The sequence below is a fragment of the Gopherus evgoodei genome, chromosome 1 (genome assembly GCF_007399415.2).
Source record: "Gopherus evgoodei ecotype Sinaloan lineage chromosome 1, rGopEvg1_v1.p, whole genome shotgun sequence".
NCBI classification, from domain to species: Eukaryota; Metazoa; Chordata; order Testudines; family Testudinidae; genus Gopherus; species Gopherus evgoodei.
The window spans coordinates 48,927,755-48,947,296 of record NC_044322.1 but is presented as its reverse complement, the minus strand read 5'-3'; the positions used below and the strand labels follow the sequence as shown (position 1 = coordinate 48,947,296).

Sequence of the window (19,542 nt, the reverse complement as noted above, 5' to 3'; positions counted from 1 at the left end):
CCGATCTGGGGTTCCAGATGGTTAACAACTGATCACTCAAAAGCATGTGTGCAACTTAAAGTATCCAAACATGTGCCACCAGACTTTGGAAAACAGCAAGGAAAAGCAAGGGCAAGGATCACACTAAACTAATAATTTAATTTTAAATAAAGATCTGAAACATTTTGAATACCTTGTTTACTTTACATATAACAGTAGTTTGGTTATATATTATAGACTTATAGAGAGACCTTCTAAAAAACGTTAAAATGGCATGTGAAGCCTTAAATTAGAGTGTATACATGAAGACTCGGCACACCACTGCTGAAAGGTTGCCGACCCCTGCTCTAGCTGCACCCCTTCATCACCTCTCCCCTCCCATTTCCCTATACTGATACACTCCCGTGTACTGAGGCTGGGATGAGGGCTATGGGACCGCTGCCCTTAACGGTTCTGTGCTGGTATAGGAAGCCTCCTTATGCAGGGGATATTCTCAGAAACCACTTCCTCTGGTGACATAAAGAACCCTTAGTGCAATGAAGAATCACCCTCTCTGTTCTCTCATGTATAAAATGGGGATAATTATACTTACCTATCTCATAAGCATGTCATGGTAATTATTTACCATTCGTAAAGTTCTATTTATGTGCTAAGTACAGCCACATTATTTTATTGGCTGTATATTATGAAGGAATGGTTACTCCATAGTTGAGACTGGAGCTACCCCACAACCTACACCTCTAATTTTGATTTATTTATAAGATAAAATCTTAGGAAGGGACTAAGTTTTGATTTTGCGTAGCATGTGGACTGAGTTGGGAAAGACACCTCCTCCCACTCAGCAATTATAAAGCAAAATTTTAGATATTTTTAACTTTTTTATATTCCTGATTAATTTACTTTTAATTTGTAAGATCTACTAAATATAGAGTCTTCAATCCCTTTTTACTTGAGCAGGCATTGGGGAACATCAGCACTTTGCAAGAGGAACTCGGGACCTCATAAGAAATGACCCTCAGCTATTACATTTGGAAAAATACATTATCACAAGTTACTGGCTGCTTGACAGAACCTTCATTATTAGACAATGGAAAAATCTCATATAGACAATGAATGAGATGGAAAGACTAACATATTCAGCGAATAACTCTGTTCATAGGTATTATAACATATGGTCTCCTTGGCCAGATGCTTACAGAATTGCTACCATTAATCAATGTTGCAATGTTACTAACACAGTTTAAACATTTTTTACAATTCTTGTGCTTTAAGGAGTCCAATTCCTACCCCAAAATCTGTATTGCTTGATTAATAAATTGATATTTAGGCAGTAAGGAGTTGTTTTCACTCTTTCATTACATCATTATTTTATCATCTAATCCTGGTAGATACTTATCTCTAAATATACCATTTTACGTTTGTATCTTGATCTTGATGCTCCTATCTTACTTGTTGTATAATTCATAGAAATTTTAAATGTGCGCAGGAATATACCTACACTACTCTGTGTCTGTGTTTGTTGTCTTCTTTGTTGTACTCTTATACATAATAAAAATATTCAAGTAAAGCAAACAGACAAACCACTTTCCATCTATGCTATCAGTAGATTTGTAATGCAATCTGAGATCAGCCCATTGCCTCCGACTCCTGCAGAGATAGTGTCAAGCATCACAAAGATCCTCATTGTTTGGAGCACCTGCCTGCCAATGAATATCTGCCACCCTTACCAACATACACAAGTAGTGATCAGAAGGAGTATCAGCCTGAATGTTGCATCATGATGACGCCTGCCCTTGAACTGCGACCTCCACTGGCTGCCTCTGTTGGTTTAGAGATGGCTATTTGTAGACCCCTGCAAATCCACGGATATCCACTTTACATCTGCAAATATTTGCGGATGCGGATAGCTGTGGAGCATTTTTGCAGATGCAGATGGATGCAGATCCAAAATTTATATCTAAAGCCCTGAAAATCTGCAGATATCTGCTTTATATCCATGGATCGTTTTTGCAGATTGCAGATCAGATGCAGATACAAATTTTGTATCCACGCAGGGCTCTAGGTATTTGCAGGTTTTGTACTATAGAATGTATAGAACTCTGCCGAAAGCCTTCAAATGTTTATAGAAAACCAGCCCTCATACCAAATTTGTAATTCTAACAGTGAAACAAAATTCATCCCACCCCAGGCATAGAACCATTGCCACCCCCCCACCAGAGTTACCACTGTGCTCTTCACAATTCATAGATTCAAAGGCCAGAAGGCCATTGTGATCATCTCATCTGACCCCCTGTATAACACAGAATGTCCCCAAAATAATTCCTAGCACACATCTTTTAGAAAAATATCTAGTCTTGATTTAAAAATTTTAAGTGACTTGGTAATTTACTCCAAAATGAATTGCTGCTTCACCAACCAGAAATGGACTTGCCCACTAGCACTGAAATACCTGTGCCCCGCAGGAATTTCCACTAGCATGGGCATCAAGCCTTATCTACTTTAGGTAGTGAAAAGGTCCTCCTTTCTGTGATAATCACAACCTTTCACATAGTTGGCCTCACAACATGGCTAGGGAAGTACTATTTCCCCCATTTTAAGTGCTCCCCAGGATGGCAAAGAGATGTACAGAGAGTTACTAAGGGCCACATCCTCCAAGGTATTTAGGCTCCTAAGCTCTGGAGATAGGCGACTTGCCCAAGGTCACACAGGAAGTCAGTGGCAGAGCCGGGACTCGGCCTTGCGTATGGGGAGGCAGGTAAGTGTGGGAGCCATGACGGGAGAGGCTGGGAGGCCGCAGGGATCAGTGCCTGCACTACAAGCTAGATGCATATGTAGGGAAATAGACGAAGGCTCCAGAACTGCCTCACCCCTCACCCCTGCTCCCGGATTCCCGCCCCCGGCCGCTACTGTGGACGGGGAGTCACACCTAGCTTGCTCACCATGGCAACACGGTAGAAACTCCCCCCGCCCCCATCCCGTCTCTAGGGTAACTCTTCCCGCCCCTTCCGGGCCGCACCCGGAAGTTCTGGGGCGGAAGCGGCCGCGGGCTGGTGGGGGCGGACGAAAGGGCCGCGGGGGCAGGACCCGACATGAGGTTGGCAGGTAAAGGGGCTGCGGGCGAGGTCGAGTCTAATCCCCCGCGTGCCCCTCCGGGCGGCGCCTTCCCCCGGGGCCGGGCCGCTAGGGCCTCCCGTCCCGGCCTCTCCGCGGCTGTGGTGTCGCCCGGGCCCGCCCCGGCCCTCTCCGTGCTGTCTGGGCGGCTCTAGAGCATCGCTCTCCCGGCTGGGATCTGCGGCCCGCTCCCATGCCTGCAGCGGCGACGCTGTCAGCGGTGGGCGCCGCTACCGCATCCCCCAACGGGACCCTGGCAAGGCCTGTGTTAAACCTGCCTGTCCCGTCTCCCCGCCTGCGGTCCCGGCGTCATGCCCCTCTCCGCGCCCCCGGCAATCCCGCGGATCCAGACCCGAGCGTGGCCAGGCGCTGCCCTGATCGCGGTCCCTCCCACCTCTGTCTAGCTGTGGGGTGCAGGGTCTCTAGGCCAGGGATTGTGCCTTCGCTGGCTTGGAAAGCGTTTAACACATCCTGGTCACTAAAGGCGAGAGCTGTAGCGTCCTTGTTGGAGACGCAGCATCACTTAGCAGCCCCACAGTGCGTCGCTGGAATTGGGACCAAAAACAAACAAAGAAAGGCTGGACAGATTTCTAAGGAAAGAGGTTGGCTAGCATATAGCTAATAAGAGACATATTTGTCCATTTAAACATAATTTGTCATTTAAAATGTGTATTAAAAAGCTTTATAGAGCCTAAAACCAGTAGGAATGTTTCCACATTTCAAAATAAAACCCACTGGAAATGGTTAAACTGCTCCCCTGCTGTGTTTGAAATTTAACATTAAGAACCAAAAGTAAAACTGATCTCTTTGACTTTCAAGTTTCCTCATTGAGAGGCTGAAAGGGAAGAGCATGATTAGTAAACAGGATTTTAAAACTTTATATTTAAGTAGTTGAATTAATCTGAAAAGTCTATTTAGTTGAATTTAAAAGTGAAACAGTACTGGACTTGATTGATAGCTGAATGAAGAATGTCTAAGGAGCACCTGTGTGCTCAGTAAAATTGTTAACACCTCAGTAGTTAATACCCCATAGTCATTACTGAACGAACATCTCAAAATGGTGCAAGGAGGTGTAGTTGGTGGAGCTGCTGTCCTTTGAGTATTATATAAAATCAAAGCCATCAGCAGTGACTCTTTGATCATAAAATAAATGTTCTAACCACTTACTTCATTATATATTCCATTTTACTGTACTATCAGAGAGACGGGTGATATTGGTAGTTTGCCAAGACACCACAGATATAGTAATGGCATTTGGCCCTATAATTTATTTTGATTGTTTGTTTATTTTCCTTCTCCTGGCTAGTGGTGTTGATGCAGAATGGCTATGGTTCACTTGCAGGATAACAGTATTCAATGGTGACTTCTGTATTAGTGGATGAAAGATGCTATATAAATTCAATATAATCTGCCATTAAACATCCAGTTTAAATAGTTATAGTGGTTGTTTAACATAGTTGGTGATTGTATTTTTTTCCTCCCCTCAACTTTACAGTATCTCTTGTGAACCTAAAAATATGACTTTTTGCCTACTGCACCAAAACCCCTAAATATTTCATCTGCCATTTGGACACGTGACTTCAATTGCAATGGTAAGATACAATTCATGTCATGTTTTTAATAACTCTTGCCTTTAGGGTGGTGGGTGTTTGGCAGGTGAAGGTGGAGAAGGAAAAGTCCTTTGTGTCTCTGACATCCTCAGAAATGTGACTTAGTGTAACACTCTCCAGTTGATGGTGAGGCTCTCTGTGGAGCTTGTGAATGCTGTGCCTAAATCAATTAGTCACTGCTAATAGGATATAGGAATTGGCATATAAATCCATTCTTGTGTCTTGTCTCCAACAGTGGCCAGTTCTAGATGATCCAGAGGAATGTATAAGCCCTACTCACACATCTATAGTGGGCAGTTAGGCAGTAACATGCCTATTGGGTATTTTCTTAATGTCAAGCAGTCAGTGGATGAGTTATGCCTAAAAGCCTGTGGCTTGATATCCGTTATGCACATTTATCCTAGAAAGTATTAATCTCTGTATTCATATAAATATTTAATGTCTCAACATCTTGAATCCTGTTACGTTCTGTCTCAATGTTTTGTAGCAGTGGTTTCCACAGTTGAAAGACACAGCATCAGCTTGAAAGTCAGGCTTCTGTCTGAAAACTTCATACCTACTATTGTTACAAGTAATTTCTAAGGTTACTGTTGCTGAAAGATTAGGTGGTGCGGTAGGGAGTATTTTGTTTTTTACCACACTCTTTTTCTAGCCAGTTTCTCTTCCTGTGCACTGCACTAACATGATGAAATCATGTGTTTGCTCAGCTCTGGAGGGAACTTGTATGGACATTCTTCCCTGGGAGTTGAAAGAGAGTATTTTTAGAGCCCTGCACAGATTCAAAAAGGCACCAGGCCCACACTGGGAAGGAGCGCATTATGGATCCTTCTAACCCATCCGCACCATCAGGTCTGGCCTCTCACCTGGGACAGTCCAGCACCCAGGCCTTGCTGTGTGAGCGGCTCCCAGCCAGCAGGTCCCGCTCTCTGGTAGGGGGCTTCCTGTCCAGCAGCCGGGCTCTGCAGTGCAGACTGGGCATGCCTGCTGGCTCCGGCCAGACTGTGCAGGCTTTTGGGGATCTGCCCTGCTCCCCAGTGCAGCTTTGGCTCCAAGCAGTCTCCGCTGCCCACCACCTATGGGACCCTGCCTGCCTCACTGGAGCCGAGCCACCTTGGACTGGTGCAGAGGCCAGGCTGATCTTGGCAAATAGGGGTGGGGAGGGTGGCAGGGGGGGCTTGCCTAGGCCGTGCCAGGCAAGTGGGTCCTGAGTGAGCCCACCCTGGGTAGGCCCCACTCCTGTTCCAGGGGCCAAAGCGATCCCCACACTGCTGGTTCAGCCCAGTAGACATGGTCACCTCCCAGCGGGGTCAGTAAGTGCGAATGAGGGACAGAGTGCGGGGGAGTGGGTCTCTGGGGAGGCACTGAGTAGTGGGGGTTGGAAGGGGTTATGTGTTTTGGGTGTTGGACATAGAAGGGATAGGGGGGTGCTGGAAGGTGGGAGTGGTCTGTCTGTTGTGGCACTGAGTAGTGGTGGGGTCTGATGGCAGGGGGTGGTGGTGTGCAGGGAGCTGTGCAATTGTGGTGGTGGGGTCTCTGGGCTTGGGAGCACTGGGCATAATAGTGGGTCAGAGGAGTGCTGAGCACAGGGATCTGTGAGGGATCTCAGTGCGGGATTCTGTCCTTAGGGGTCTGTGGGGAGGGGTTGGGTGAGGGGGCACTGGGCATATAGGATTGAGGGGAATTGTGGCATAGGACCACCCTGAGGGGAAGGGGCACATGCACACTGGCCTACCCTGCCTTGCCCTGCACATCTGGCAGCTGCTGGTTTGTAAAGAGTGTCCGTGCTCTGGGCTGGGCAGAGCGGGTCCACCATGGGAGGCCCACATATGTTTGGCACTAGGCCCACAAAATGTTAATCCGGCCCTGGGAAGAAGAGCTAATAACTGATGGCATCAAGAAAGCTGAGGTGCTTAATGCATATTTTGCCTCAGACTTCACTAAAAGGGTTTATGATGACCAGGTATTCAACCTAATTAATATTGGCAGTGAGGGGAATGAATGCAAGCCAAAATAGGGAAAGAGCAGGGTAAAGAGTATTAACATGTATTTAACTCAGCAAAGCTTGATGAAATTCATCTTAGCTCACTTTTGGAACTAGCTGAAGCGATCTTGGAGTCATGAGCAGTTATCTTTGAGACCTCTTGGAGGATCGGAGAGGTCCCAGAAGACTGAGAAGGGCAAACACAGTACCTACCTTGAAAAAGGGAAACAAGGAAGACCCAGGGAATTATAGACCAGTCTGCCTGACTTCAATACCTGGAGAGATACTGGAGCAAATTATTAAAAATCAATTTGTAAACACCTGGAAGATAATAGAGGTATAAAGAGTTGTTGGCATGGATTTGTCAAGAACAAATGCAAAATCAACTTAATTTCCTCTTTGATAGGATTACTGAACTACTGGTTATGGGGGAAGCAGTAGAGATGATGTAACTTGATTTTTAGTAAGGTTTTTGACACCGTTCCACATGACATTCTCCTAAGCAAACTAGGGAAATGTAGATGAAATTACTATAATGTGGGTGCACATCTGGCTAAAAAACCGTACTCAGAGTAGTTCTCAATGGTTTGCTGTCAAATTGGGAGCGTGTATCTAATGGGGTCTCTCAAGGATCAGTCCTAGGTCTAGTACCAGTCAATATTTTCAGTTAATGACATGGATAATGGAGTAGAGAGTATGCTTATAAAATTTGCACATTATACCAAGCTGGGGGGGGGGGTTGCAAGCACTTTGGAGAGCAGATTTAAAAATCAAAATGACCTTGACCAATTAGAGAATTTGTCTGAATTCAAAAAGATTAAATTCAATAAAGACAAGTGCATTGATTTTTCCTTCCTAAGGCACAACTACAAAATGGGGAATAATTCTTTAGGTTATAGCACTGCTGAAAAAGATCCACAAACTGAATATGAGTCATCAGTGTGCTGCAACTGCAGAAGAGGGTAATATCATTCTGGGGTGCATTAACAGGAGTGCTGTATGTAAAACACAGGAGAAAACTGTCCCATTCTACTCGGGGCTGGTGAGGTTCCAGCTGGAGTACTGTGTCCAATTCTGAGTACCACAATTTAAGAAGGATGTGGACAAATTGGAAAGAGTCCAGAGAAGAGCAACAGAAATGATAAAAGATTTATAAAACCTGACCTACAAGGACAGGTTGAAAAAACTGGGAATGTTTAGTCTTTAGAAAAGAAGACTAGGGACGAACTGATAAGTCTTCCAATGTGTTAAGGGCTGTTCTAAAGAGGACAGTGATCAGTTCTTTATGTCCACTGAAAGCAGAAGTAGTAGTAAGGAGCTTAATTGGCACCAAGGGAGATTTAGGTTATGTGTTAGGAAAACATTTCCAACTATAAGGGTAGTTAAGCTCTGGAATAGGCTTCCAAGAGAGGTCATGGGATCCCCATCGTTGAAAGCTTTTAAAAAAACAAGTTGGACAAACTCCTGTTAGGGATGGTCTAGGCTTACTATGACTTCTCGAGGTCCTTTCCTGCTCTACGTTTTTATGATTCTGTAAATCAGCTACAATAAGTATTATCTGGTTAATTCTGCTATCAGATGTTATGAACAATTTGCAGGATTTTGAGTTCAGTATGCAATCATGGGCTCTGACATAATTTTCAACCCACCTCAAAGGGAATCTTTGGGGCAGGAACTCTGCGAAAGCTCAGTTTTTGACCAAATGGCTGCTTCTGTATCTGGGGAAGGGGCCTAGACCACTTCTTCTTAGTGGCTCCATGTTGATAGGAGAAGTATAATGTACTGAATCTGAGTGATGGAGGTTTGCATCTTCGTTCCCATCTCATGGGAAGATGACCTACTTTAATGCACACTCTTTGGTATCAGTGACTGTGGGCTTTGATTTGTTTCTTCAAGACTATGGTTTACAGTTAGCTGTTACTAAGTCTTTCTCTCTGTCTCACACACACACGCACCCTTTATTCCACTAGTGCTACTCTTCCTGCTGCAATAGATGCAAGCAGGCAGTTGTGCCAAAAGATGTTGTATTGGCAGCCAGGGTAATGGCAAAGAACAGCCTTGCCTGCCTATTTTTTCTCAATTTTTTAAAATCAAGTTTTGATTAAAACTTGGTATTGCCCTGCTTACAGTTTGGCATCACTGTCCTTCTAACACTTAATAATTCAGTCAAATCTACACAAATCCTGTAATGGAGTTAATTACTGTTAATGCAATTAAACGGAGTGCTGAATTTATTGGTAGAATTCTGTATGTGCTAAAGAATCCTACCTTTGATCAGCTAGTCCTGTAAAAATAACAAATTAATACTACTTTGAGTCCTAGTCATGGAGTTTGGGTGGTTGTTACGTACAAGCTTTTCATCAGTTAACACGTTTTCTAAGAAAGCTGTTTATAATTTTTGCAGCAACAAGCTTTAGAACTGGCATTGGATCGTGCAGAGGTAAGGAGTAGCTAAGTTGCCTATTGATATGTAAATAATGTACCAGGCGTAAATTTAAATACCTGTTTACATTTTGTGCATTTATATTACATGAAGGTGTTTTTGTATAAACTATGTATAGAACATTAGCGTTGCAAAATGGTCACTAAAACTACCAGCCCAGGCACAGAATCTACTTGCCTGGTCTTTCCCATGATGAAAATAAAGTCTTCAATGTTTTCCTATTTTTAAAACTATTATGTATCCTGGTCAAGGAGAATCCTACAAGTATGCTATTTATATAGTCTACATAAACCTAGTGTGAGCAATTTAAGTCATCCCACAGCCAGCAAAGAATATATCAGTCAGTTTTCATATACAGGTTCTATATAATATTGGATTCAAAATATCTGGGGGGGAAAGAGGGAGAACCTGTCTCTATTAAAATAAACCAAATGATCAATCAGCACTTTGTCAAGAATGGCAATGTTTCCTCCAGAATTTGTATTTTGTGAAAGCTTGTCTATGTAAAACCTAAATCAAGGGCTAAATTTGACCTGAGAGTGTCTTAACTAACATTTTCTAAAATATTGTACACATCTTGCATTTGTTTAGAATTGCCCTGCTTTCTAAAAAATGTTAGAGAAACACAGGAACAAAGTAGGCCTTCTAAAATACAGTTGGCTGCATTCAAAGGTAGTGAGTTGTACCAGGGCAACAGCATTATATCTGAATGTTGCAATTGTCTTGGTTCAAATACAGTGAAATTTCAGGTTTCTTTAAGGTTTTGTTACTGTAAATATAAAATATTGTCATAAAGCATCATATACCTCAGAAACTACTTCTTAACTGCAATAGTGATGATCATGAAACATGCCACTTTGTTTTAATTTTAGCTATGAAATAAATCCTTTGTTAGCTGGTGGTTTGAAGTAAGCACTCTTTTGTAACTGCTACTCCTATAGACCACTCTAGGAGTATTTACTCCATTTAAAAAACTACAGTTTGACATGTTGGCTGTGTAATACAGAATAACTATTGTAACCTTAATTTTCTTTAATGATACTAAGGCTCTTACAGGTAACTTGTACATTGCTAGAATTGTTGAGTTTCATGCATCTTTCTCTTCCAGTATGTCATTGAAAGTGCCCGTCAGAGACCTCCCAAACGAAAATATTTATCCGGTGGAAGGTAGCAAATATTTCAATTTTTAACTTTTTTATTGTATTGATTTAACACAATTTTTATGTTAACATTTTCCTTAATTTCAGAAAATCAGTATTTCAAAAACTATATGACTTGTATATAGAAGAATGTGAAAAAGAGCCTGAAATAAAGGTAAGTGGAATTTATTTAAGTAGCCGTTCAGTGCAACCTCTAAATAGGTAAATAAGCAAGTTTAGCAGGCTCTTTAACAATGAGGAGACAGCAGCAAATGGCACAAGAGATTTGCAGAAATCTTTTGACTGAAGCACTTAGATCTGAGCTAATGAATAGCCTAGAAATCACACATTATTTGTACAGACTAGGTTTATAAGATAAGCGTCTTTTCAGTTCAGTATGAAGTAGAAAGAATAATAGGACTGGTCCGATAACTAATCAGTCACTCTAGTGTAATTTAAAAGAGGCCAAAATAGAATTTCAGCCAGAGAAAGTAGATGGCTATTTTCGTGCTGCTGTGGTGTGCACCCTTTACCATAAATGAGCTACTTTGCTATCCAGCGGAGTACCGGAGAGCCATAAGTGTCTAACAAGTTCACTGTAATAACAGTATCAATACAGTAGGGGTCTCAGGGTCTGGGGCTTACTGAGAGATCTGAGTGTTAGTGCTAGAACCTATACCATCATAACTAGTGAGAGTGTGTTTAGGGCCGCTGTTTGTACTTGGAGTCCAATCCTACTAATGTTACTACTGTCAAAGGACCTGCAGTGTTTTTTCTGCTTACTTTGGCTACTAGTGAAGAAGTAGACTTGACTGTCTTCGATTTTAAATTGCCATCTTGTTCCTGGGATAACTGCTGCATTGTTGTCAAATAGCTCTACCCCGATATAATGAGACCCAATATAACATGAATTCAGATATAATGCTGTCAAGCAGTGCTCGGGGGGGCGGGGGCTGTGCACTCTGGAGGATCAAAGCAAGTTCGATATAACGTGGTTTCACCTATAACGCAGTAAGATTTTTTTTTTTGGCTCCTGAGGACCGCGTTATATTGGGGTAGATGTGTATTGTGAAGTCTTTTTCAAACCTAAGAAAAGAGCCTCATCTGACGAATTTAAGGCTTAAAAGTCATGGATGAAATGTCAGTACTGTACACTAAAATGTACTTCCCTTGGCATGTCTGCTAAAAATAGCATAGGGAATCTACTTCAACAGCACTCTCACTTAAAAAACAAAACAAGAAATTGAAACAAACCTATTGTTGGGGGCTGGGGAAAGGGGGAGAGGGAGAAACTGTAGGAATGGTGTATATATGCCCATCACTGAATTGCTGCTGTTTTGGTTTGCCTGATAATGGCTTTGGTTTTGTGGTTTTGAGTGCTGATTGTAGTCGAGATTATTTGGCATCACAAATTCTAGTGAATGTAGATGCCATTTTAATCTCCTCTCCTATACTTTATTCACAACTTTAATTTCATCAGGGCAGTGGGCTGGGTGAATTAGGTTTTAGCAGGAGGGAGAGGAGGAGGATTTAGGTTAGTTGCAGCAGCTAGTTAGGGGGTCTAGAGGAAATTAGGAGGATTATGGCAATAAGGCAGGCAGCAATAGGTTGTTTTTTTTTTTTGCTGTAAGTATACTAATTTCCTAGAGAGCTAGGAAGACACTGGTGCTCTTGCACACTTGCAAGAGAGTAGGGCTGAATATGTAGAAGAAAGTGTGAGGCTCAATGTTGATGGGAAGGATAGGGTGGTCCAGAGGCATGGAGATGAATTGTAATGTTTGTGTGAGGGGAGAATTGGGTAGGTTGTAATAGCTGGAAGCTAGGTAGGGAGAACCTTTTGAGAAGTTTGATCAGTACATTGAACCGTCGTGGAGAGTTCAAGTAGAAATCAACTGTATAATCCAAGTATGGCAAAAGAGGAAGGCAGTCAGCAAACCAGTGTTTACCCAGCAATTAAGATGCATCACAAGTGGTGAAATGGAGTGAAGGATTAAAATGAAACCAGGAATATGGTTGTAAACTCCTGGTCCATAAGAATACAAAGGGGATTATTTTTGATTTAGAAGATACTTTACCCCATGAAGCTCTGTTTAGTGCCCTAATTCACTAAATTAAAATGCTGGCTATTAGAATAGACATCCTGACCTTATTTTCAGTAATGGATCTCCACAGTACAGAATGTTGGTCAGGACCTTTGGAAGATATTTTTCCTTAATGGGAAGATAATGTTGGAAACCATTTCTACCTCTACGCATATCAACTTCAGTATGTGTAAGGTGCTGCCATCAAATATGGATGTGCCAAATACTATATTTGTAGGCTTGGAAAGGTTAGATTTTTATTGGTAAATATCTGTTTCACCGTACACGCACAAACTGATGGAAAAATATTTCCATTGATGATGATCAATTCACAGATAGGCATAGTAAGAAAAGTGCTTCTTGAGCTTTTATTAGAGTTTGGTATAAGGTTATTTGCTATGTATATTTTGACATGATGTTGACAATTTGCATTTTAATGGCTATAAAGCTTTAACTATTTGAATCTCAACAAGTATGGTCATTAAATACTTATCTGAGCCTGCCATAACTTCCCACAAATGTGAAAATTTAAAGAGAGAAAAAGAGAAAAAATGTTTTAAAATAAATATTGGTATATGTTGGAATATCTGCCAAGGCTATACATTGATGATGTAGCTCTTTAATTTCCAGAAATAAAACTAAGGAAGTGTGGTTGGCAAAACTGAATAGCTGGAGAAGAAAACAATATTTTGAGCCAGTGGGAGCTGCACTTTGATCGTATAAGTGCTATATAATGCCAAATACTCTGAAAAATCAGGTCCTAAATATCTCAAATTGGGCATCCAAAATCTTTTGAGCCTTTAATCTCTGTGCCTCAGCCCCTGATCTGTATTATGGGGATTATATCCTTCAACTCACAGGAGTGTTGTGCAAAATGAATGTTTGTGAACTTATGAATGTTTGGATATTGTGGTGGTGAGTAACATAGAAAAGTCTATGAAGAAACTAATAATTCTGTCTTCGGGGCAGGGTTTGAGTACCATGAAGTAAAAATGCCTAGGGCCACACATTAACGTTTTGATTTTTCATCCCATCCCTCAGCTTCTGGTGTGATTTCTGTGTTCTTCCATCAGCAGTTCCTGGTCCCAGTCACTCCATGCCCACTAAAATTGAAGTCTCTGCGTGTGCAAACTTTGGATTTTCCCCCAAAGTCTTATAACTTGGCCAAATTTGGGAGAATTTCATGGGGACAACAAAAGGCATATCTATGTCTCCTTCTGCCACATATCAAGTCCTAGATAACTTTTCTAGGTGCACTAGAGCATTAGGGAGAAAAGGTCACCAGAACTGAATACTGGCAAAACATATTTTATCCTAGCCTTATCACTGGTAATTGCTGAACTATTTAATCTGAAATTCTCTAAAAAATTTCAACCTGATGCAGACACCCAGCACTGGAAACTTCAGACCAAATGATAAAAGTTTGGTAAAGTTATAAGGAACTAAATATAGTTTTGCAATGGGAAGTGTTGAGCAACCTTAATTGGTGGCACCTATTGATGTTACACTGCACTTGGTTATTATTAGGGCTGTCAAGCGATTAAAAAAATTAATCGTGATAAATTACGTGATTAATCGCACTGTTAAACAATAATAGAATACCATTTAAATATTTGTTTTTCTACATTGTCAAATATATTTATTTTAATTACAACACAGAATACAAAGTGTACAGTGCTCACTTTATATTTATTTTTTATTACAAATATTTGCATTGTAAAAACATAAGAAACAGTATTTTTCAATTCCCCTAATACGAGTACTGTAGTGCAATCTTTGTCATGAAAGTTGAACTTAACAAATGTATAATTATGTACAAAAAATAACGCCACTCAAAAGTAAAATAATCTAAAACTTTAGAGCCTACAAGTCTACTCAGTCCTACTTCTTGTTCACCAATTGCTCGGACAAACAGGTTTGTTTACATTTCTAGGAGATAATCATACAACTGGAAGGGACCTCGAGAGGTCATTTAGTTCAGTAGACCATTCCTGAGAGGTGTTTGTCTAACCTGCTCTTAAAAATCTCCAATGATGGAGATTCCACAACCTCCCTAGGCAGTTTATTCAAGTGCTTAACCACCCTAACAGTTAGGAAGCTTTTCCCAATATCCTACCTAAACCTCCCTTGCTGCAATTTAAGCCCATTGCGTCCTCTCCTATCCTTAGAGGTTAAAGAGAACAACTTTTCTTCCTCTTCCTTGTAGCAACCTTTTACATGTCCCCTCTCCGTCTTCTCTTTTCCAGACTAAACAGACCCTTTTTTTTCAATCTTCCCTCATAGGTTATGTTTTCTAGACATTTAATCACTTTTGTTGGTTTCTCTGGACTCTCTCCAATTTGTCCACTTCCTTCCTGAAATATGGTGCCCAGAACTGGACCCGATACTCCAGTTCAGGCCTAATTAGAGCGGAAGAATTACTTCTCGTGTCTTGCTTACAACATTCCTGCTAATACATCCCAGAATGATGTTTGCTTTATTTGCAACAGCATTATACTATGCTATGACTCCCAGATCCCTTTCCACGGTACTCCTTCCTAGGTAGTCATTTGCCATTTTGTATGTATGCAGCTGATTATTCCTTTCTAAATGGAGTACTTTGCATTTGTCCTTATTGAATTTCATCCTGTTTACTTCAGGTCATTTCTCCAGTTTGGCTAGATCATTTTGAATTTTAATCCTATCTTCCAAAGCACTTGCAACCGTTACCAGTTTGGTATCGTCCACAGACTTTATAAGTGTACTCTGTGCCATTATCTAAATCTTTGATGAAGATATTGAAGAGAACCAGACCCAGAACTGATCCCGGCGGGTCCCCACTCATCATGTCCTTCCAACATGACTGTGAACCACTGATGATTACTCTCTGGGAATGGTTTTCCAACCAGTTTTGCACCCACCGTGTAGTAGCTCCATCTGGGTTGCGTTTCCCTAATTTGTTTATGAGAAGGTCATGTGAGACAGTATCAAAAGCTTTACTAAAGACAAGATATACCACATCTACTGTTTTTGCCCCCTATCCACAAGGCTTGTTACCCTGTCAAAGAAAGCTATCTGGTTGGTTTGACACTATTTGTTTTTGACAAATCCATGCTGACTGTTACTTGTCACCTTATTATCTTATAGATGTTTGCAAATTGTTTGATCAATTATTTGCTCCATTATCTTTCTAGGTACAGACCAGTCAATTTAACTTCTGTAATTTCCTGGTTGTCCTTATTTCCCTTTTTATTGATGGGCATTATATTTGCCCTTCTCCAGTCTTCTGAAATATCTCCCATCTTCCATGACTTTTTTCAAAGATAATTGCTAATGGCTCAGATATCTCCTCAGTCAGCTCCTTAAGTATTCTAGGATGCATTTCATCAGGCCCTGGTGACTTGAAGACATCTAATTTGTCTAAGTAATTTTTAACTTGTTCTTTCCCTATTTTAACCTATTCTGTTCCTACCTCATTTTCACCGGCATTCACTATGTTAGACGTCCAAATCACCACCAGTCTTCTTGGTAAAAACCAAAACGAAGTCATTAAGCACCTCTGCCATTTCCACATTTTCTATTGTCTCGTCCTCCCCTCCCCCTCCCCCTCCCCCTCCATTGAGTAACAGGCCTATCCTGTCCTTGGTCTTCTCTTGCTTCTAATGTATTTGTCGAATGTTTTCTTGTTGCTCTTTATGGCTGTTTCGATCTTGTTTTGTGCCTTGGCCTTTCTAATTTTGTCCCTACATACTTGTTTTGTTTGTTTATATTTATCCTATGTAATTTGACCTAGTTTCCACTTTTTATAGGTCTCTTTAGATCATTGAAGATCTCCTGGTTTAGCCAGGATGGTTTCTTGCCATTCTTCCTATCTTTCCTATGCAGTGGGATAGTTTCCTCTTGTGCCCTTAATAATGTCTCTTTGAAAAACTGCCAGCTGTTTGCAATTGTTTTTCTCCTTAGACTTGCTTCCCATGGGATATTATCTACCAACTCCCTGAATTTGCTAAAGTCTGCCTTCTTGAAATCCACTATCTTTATTTTGCTGTTCTCCCTCCTACCATTCCTTATGAATTATGAACTCTATCATTTCATGATCACTTCCACTTTCAAATTCTCAACCAGTTCTTTCCTATTTGTCAATATCAAATCTGGAACAGCCCCCCCCCCCCCCCAGTAGCTTTCTACACCTTTTGAAATAAAAAATTGTCTCCATTTCATTCCAAGAATTTATTGGATAATCTGTGCCCTGATGTGTTATTTTCCCAACAAATGTCTGGGTAGTTGAAGTCCCCCGTCACCATCAAGTCCTGTGCTGCCTGCTTCTTGTTTACAGTGTCACCTGAAAGTGAGAACAGATGTTCGCATGGCACAGTTATAGCCGGCATTGCAAGATATTTACATGCCAGATGCTCTAAAGATTCATTTGTCCCTTCATCTTCAACCACCATTCCAAGAGAAATGCGTCCATGCTGATGACGGGTTCTGCTCAATAATGATCCAAAGCAGTGTGGACCAACGTATGCTCATTTTCATTATCTGAGTCAGATGCCACCAGCAGAAGGTTGATTTTTATTTATTTATTTTAACTTTTTTAATTTATTTTATTTATTTATTTATTGGTGGTTCTGGTTCTGTAGTTTCTGCATCGGAGTATTGCTCTTTTAAGACTTCTGAAAGCATGCTCCACTCTTGTTCCTCTTGGATTTTGGCAGACACTTAAACCTTGGGTTGAGCGCTGTAGCTATCTTTAGAAATCTCACATTGGTATCTTCTTTCCGTTTTGTCAGATCTGCAGCGAAAGGGTTCATGAAATGAACAACACGTGTCTGGGTCATCATCTGAGACTGCTATAACATGAAATATATGGCAGAATGCGGGTATTCAAGCAGGAGACAGACAAAATTCTTCCCCAAGGAGTTCATTCACAAATTTCATTAACACATGATTTTTTTTAATGAGCGTCATTAATGTGGAAGGATGTCCTCTGGAAGGGTAGTTGAAGCATGTGTTGCAGCCCTAAAGCCTATGCTTAAACACGGCATCTGGCCAATTGTCGGTCAAAAGGTCACGTTGGTACTGTGTGCAACACAGTAATGCGGTGTGCAACATTATAGTACTGTGTGCCTATTCCCGTTCTTTTTCCCTGGTCAACTAAGGGTCAGACTAGTGCCATGTGCAAAAATACCAGTGTGCCTGCTCTCGAACCTTCTGTCAGTCAAAAGGTCAGTTAGTACTGTGTGCAAAAGCATAGAGCTGTGTGCAAAGGTAGTGTGCCGGGTGCAGCTCCCATTGATGTAGAGGGCACCAGCTCGGAACCTGGTTGGTGAAGAAGCTAGGGACTAATCAGATGCTGACATGAGTAAGAGTCTTTGAATAAAACTATGTCTCGTGCCAAAATCTGCAGGAGTATCCGCAGGCTAGCTGAAAGGCCAGATCACCCTTTCAGCCAGGGTCTCCTCCGGATTTAGCTGGCTCGGGTCGTGTCGATTTTGCTTTCTTTTTTTGGTTTATTTTCCCACCAATTCGTCATGCCCTTGGTGTCTGTACTGCTGGTCAGCTGCACCTGGAGTGTGCTGTAAATACTCTGTTTTGTTTAGCCTTTTTCCTTTTTTCCCTCCCTTACTTGATACCAAGATGTGTATATAGTATATGAAAGTTAAATTGTTGTATTAATTGCTATTGTAGTTAATTGCTGTATTTTACAATATTTGGTTAATGTGCGCACAGTTTACTTAGTTTTGTGTATCTGTTCTGATTTTTAGTGTGCAGTTGATTATAGGCTGCTTGGTTTTTTGTTGTTGAATGTAAACAGATTGTTTCAAGTTGTATGTATATTCTTGTTCTGATAGTATTGTTGGTAAAAGTGCTCCTCCCCAGCCCAATTTGCAACTCATTCCCCATTAATAAACAACCGCTTGATTTTGAATTACAATCTGTTTTCGTTTTGATTTTCCTCAATCAAATCCTTACTCGAACCTGCATTGGCCTCGGACAGCATGAAGGGGCATACGAATGTTTAGCATATCTGGCACATAAATACCTTGCAATGCCGGCTACAAAAGTGGCATGCAAATGCTTGTTCTCACTTTCAGGTAACATTGTAAATAAGCAGGCATTATCTCCTGTAACTGTTAACAAACTTGTTTGTCTTAGTGATTGGCTGAACAAGAAGTAGGACTGAGTGGATTAATAGGCTCTAAGGTTTTACATTGTTTTGTTTTTGAATACAGTTCTGTAACCAAACAAAAAAATTCTACATTTGTAAGTTGCACTTTCACGATAGAGATGGCACTATAGTACTTGTATGACATGAATTGAGAAATACTATTTATTTTGTTTATTACTTTTACAGTGCAAATATTTGGAATAAAAAATAATATAAAGTGAGGACTGTACACTTTAATTGAAATCAATATATTTGAAAATGTAGAAAAATATCCAAAAATATTTAATAAATTTCAATTAGCACTGCTAAACAATAGAATACTATTAAACCAGCGATTAATCATGATTAATACTTATGATTAATTTTTCTGAGTTAATCACATGAGTTAACTGCGATTAATCGACAGCCATACTTGTTCAAAAACTCAACCATACTTTCTTATTAGACAATCCTTGTGATTGTTTGTTTGAATAGTGTGACCGTTTGACTGTGTTGGTGTTTGATTGAAAAGTGTGAATTGGGAGTGTTTTGTTCCAGGTGAGCCTTGAGTGGTTGATTGGAGGGAAGGCTTTAAGCCGGGCCACCTGCTTCGAGCCAGCAGCCTTATAAAAAGGCAGCCAGTTGCGAACCGAGTGAGCAGTGAACAGAGGATAGGCAAACAGAGGGAGTTCGCACAGAGTGTTTTTCCCTTTCAGGCTCCTGTGAGCAGTACATACGACATCTGAGGAGTCTCTTGGAAGGAAGACATGGATAGTGAGCGATGAATTGTTGTGGCCTGCTCAGAATGTGCCATGTTTTGTCTTTCTCCCAGAGGACAGAAGCGACTTTGTCTGTATGAAGTGCAGGTTGGTTTGCATATTGGAAGAGAAGGTTAGAGGACTAGAGAACCAAATATCAACCCTGCGTTGCATGAGAGAAAATGAAGATTTTCTGGATAGAAGTCAGGGTTTGGTTCTAGAAGCAAAACGTGCTGAAGATTCAGAGAGTGCAGTGCGGAGCAGGGAAGAATATTGGCAGCATGTGACCTCCAGATGAAGAAAGAGGGGAACC

At 41.1% G+C, this 19,542-nt stretch overlaps 1 protein-coding gene across 25 annotated transcripts in view; it reads left to right on the top strand.

Moving 5' to 3' along the window:
- Positions 1-2,992: 2,992 nt before the first annotated feature.
- The window catches only part of SUPT20H (SPT20 homolog, SAGA complex component), a 59,529-nt gene continuing 42,979 nt past the window's right edge, over positions 2,993-19,542 (top strand). For 20 of the 25 annotated variants that reach the window (XM_030563711.1, XM_030563624.1, XM_030563583.1 and 17 more), the window contains exons 1-5: positions 2,994-3,081; positions 4,586-4,682; positions 9,086-9,121; positions 10,233-10,291; positions 10,372-10,438. In XM_030563711.1, the coding sequence (XP_030419571.1) occupies positions 4,680-4,682; positions 9,086-9,121; positions 10,233-10,291; positions 10,372-10,438 (165 nt within the window). In that variant the 5' untranslated portion in view covers positions 2,994-3,081; positions 4,586-4,679. Of the gene's footprint in view, positions 3,082-4,585; positions 4,683-9,085; positions 9,122-10,232; positions 10,292-10,371; positions 10,439-19,542 lie in introns of all 25 variants that reach the window. The other 5 variants (XM_030563635.1, XM_030563608.1, XM_030563601.1 and 2 more) reach the window with 3 other exon arrangements.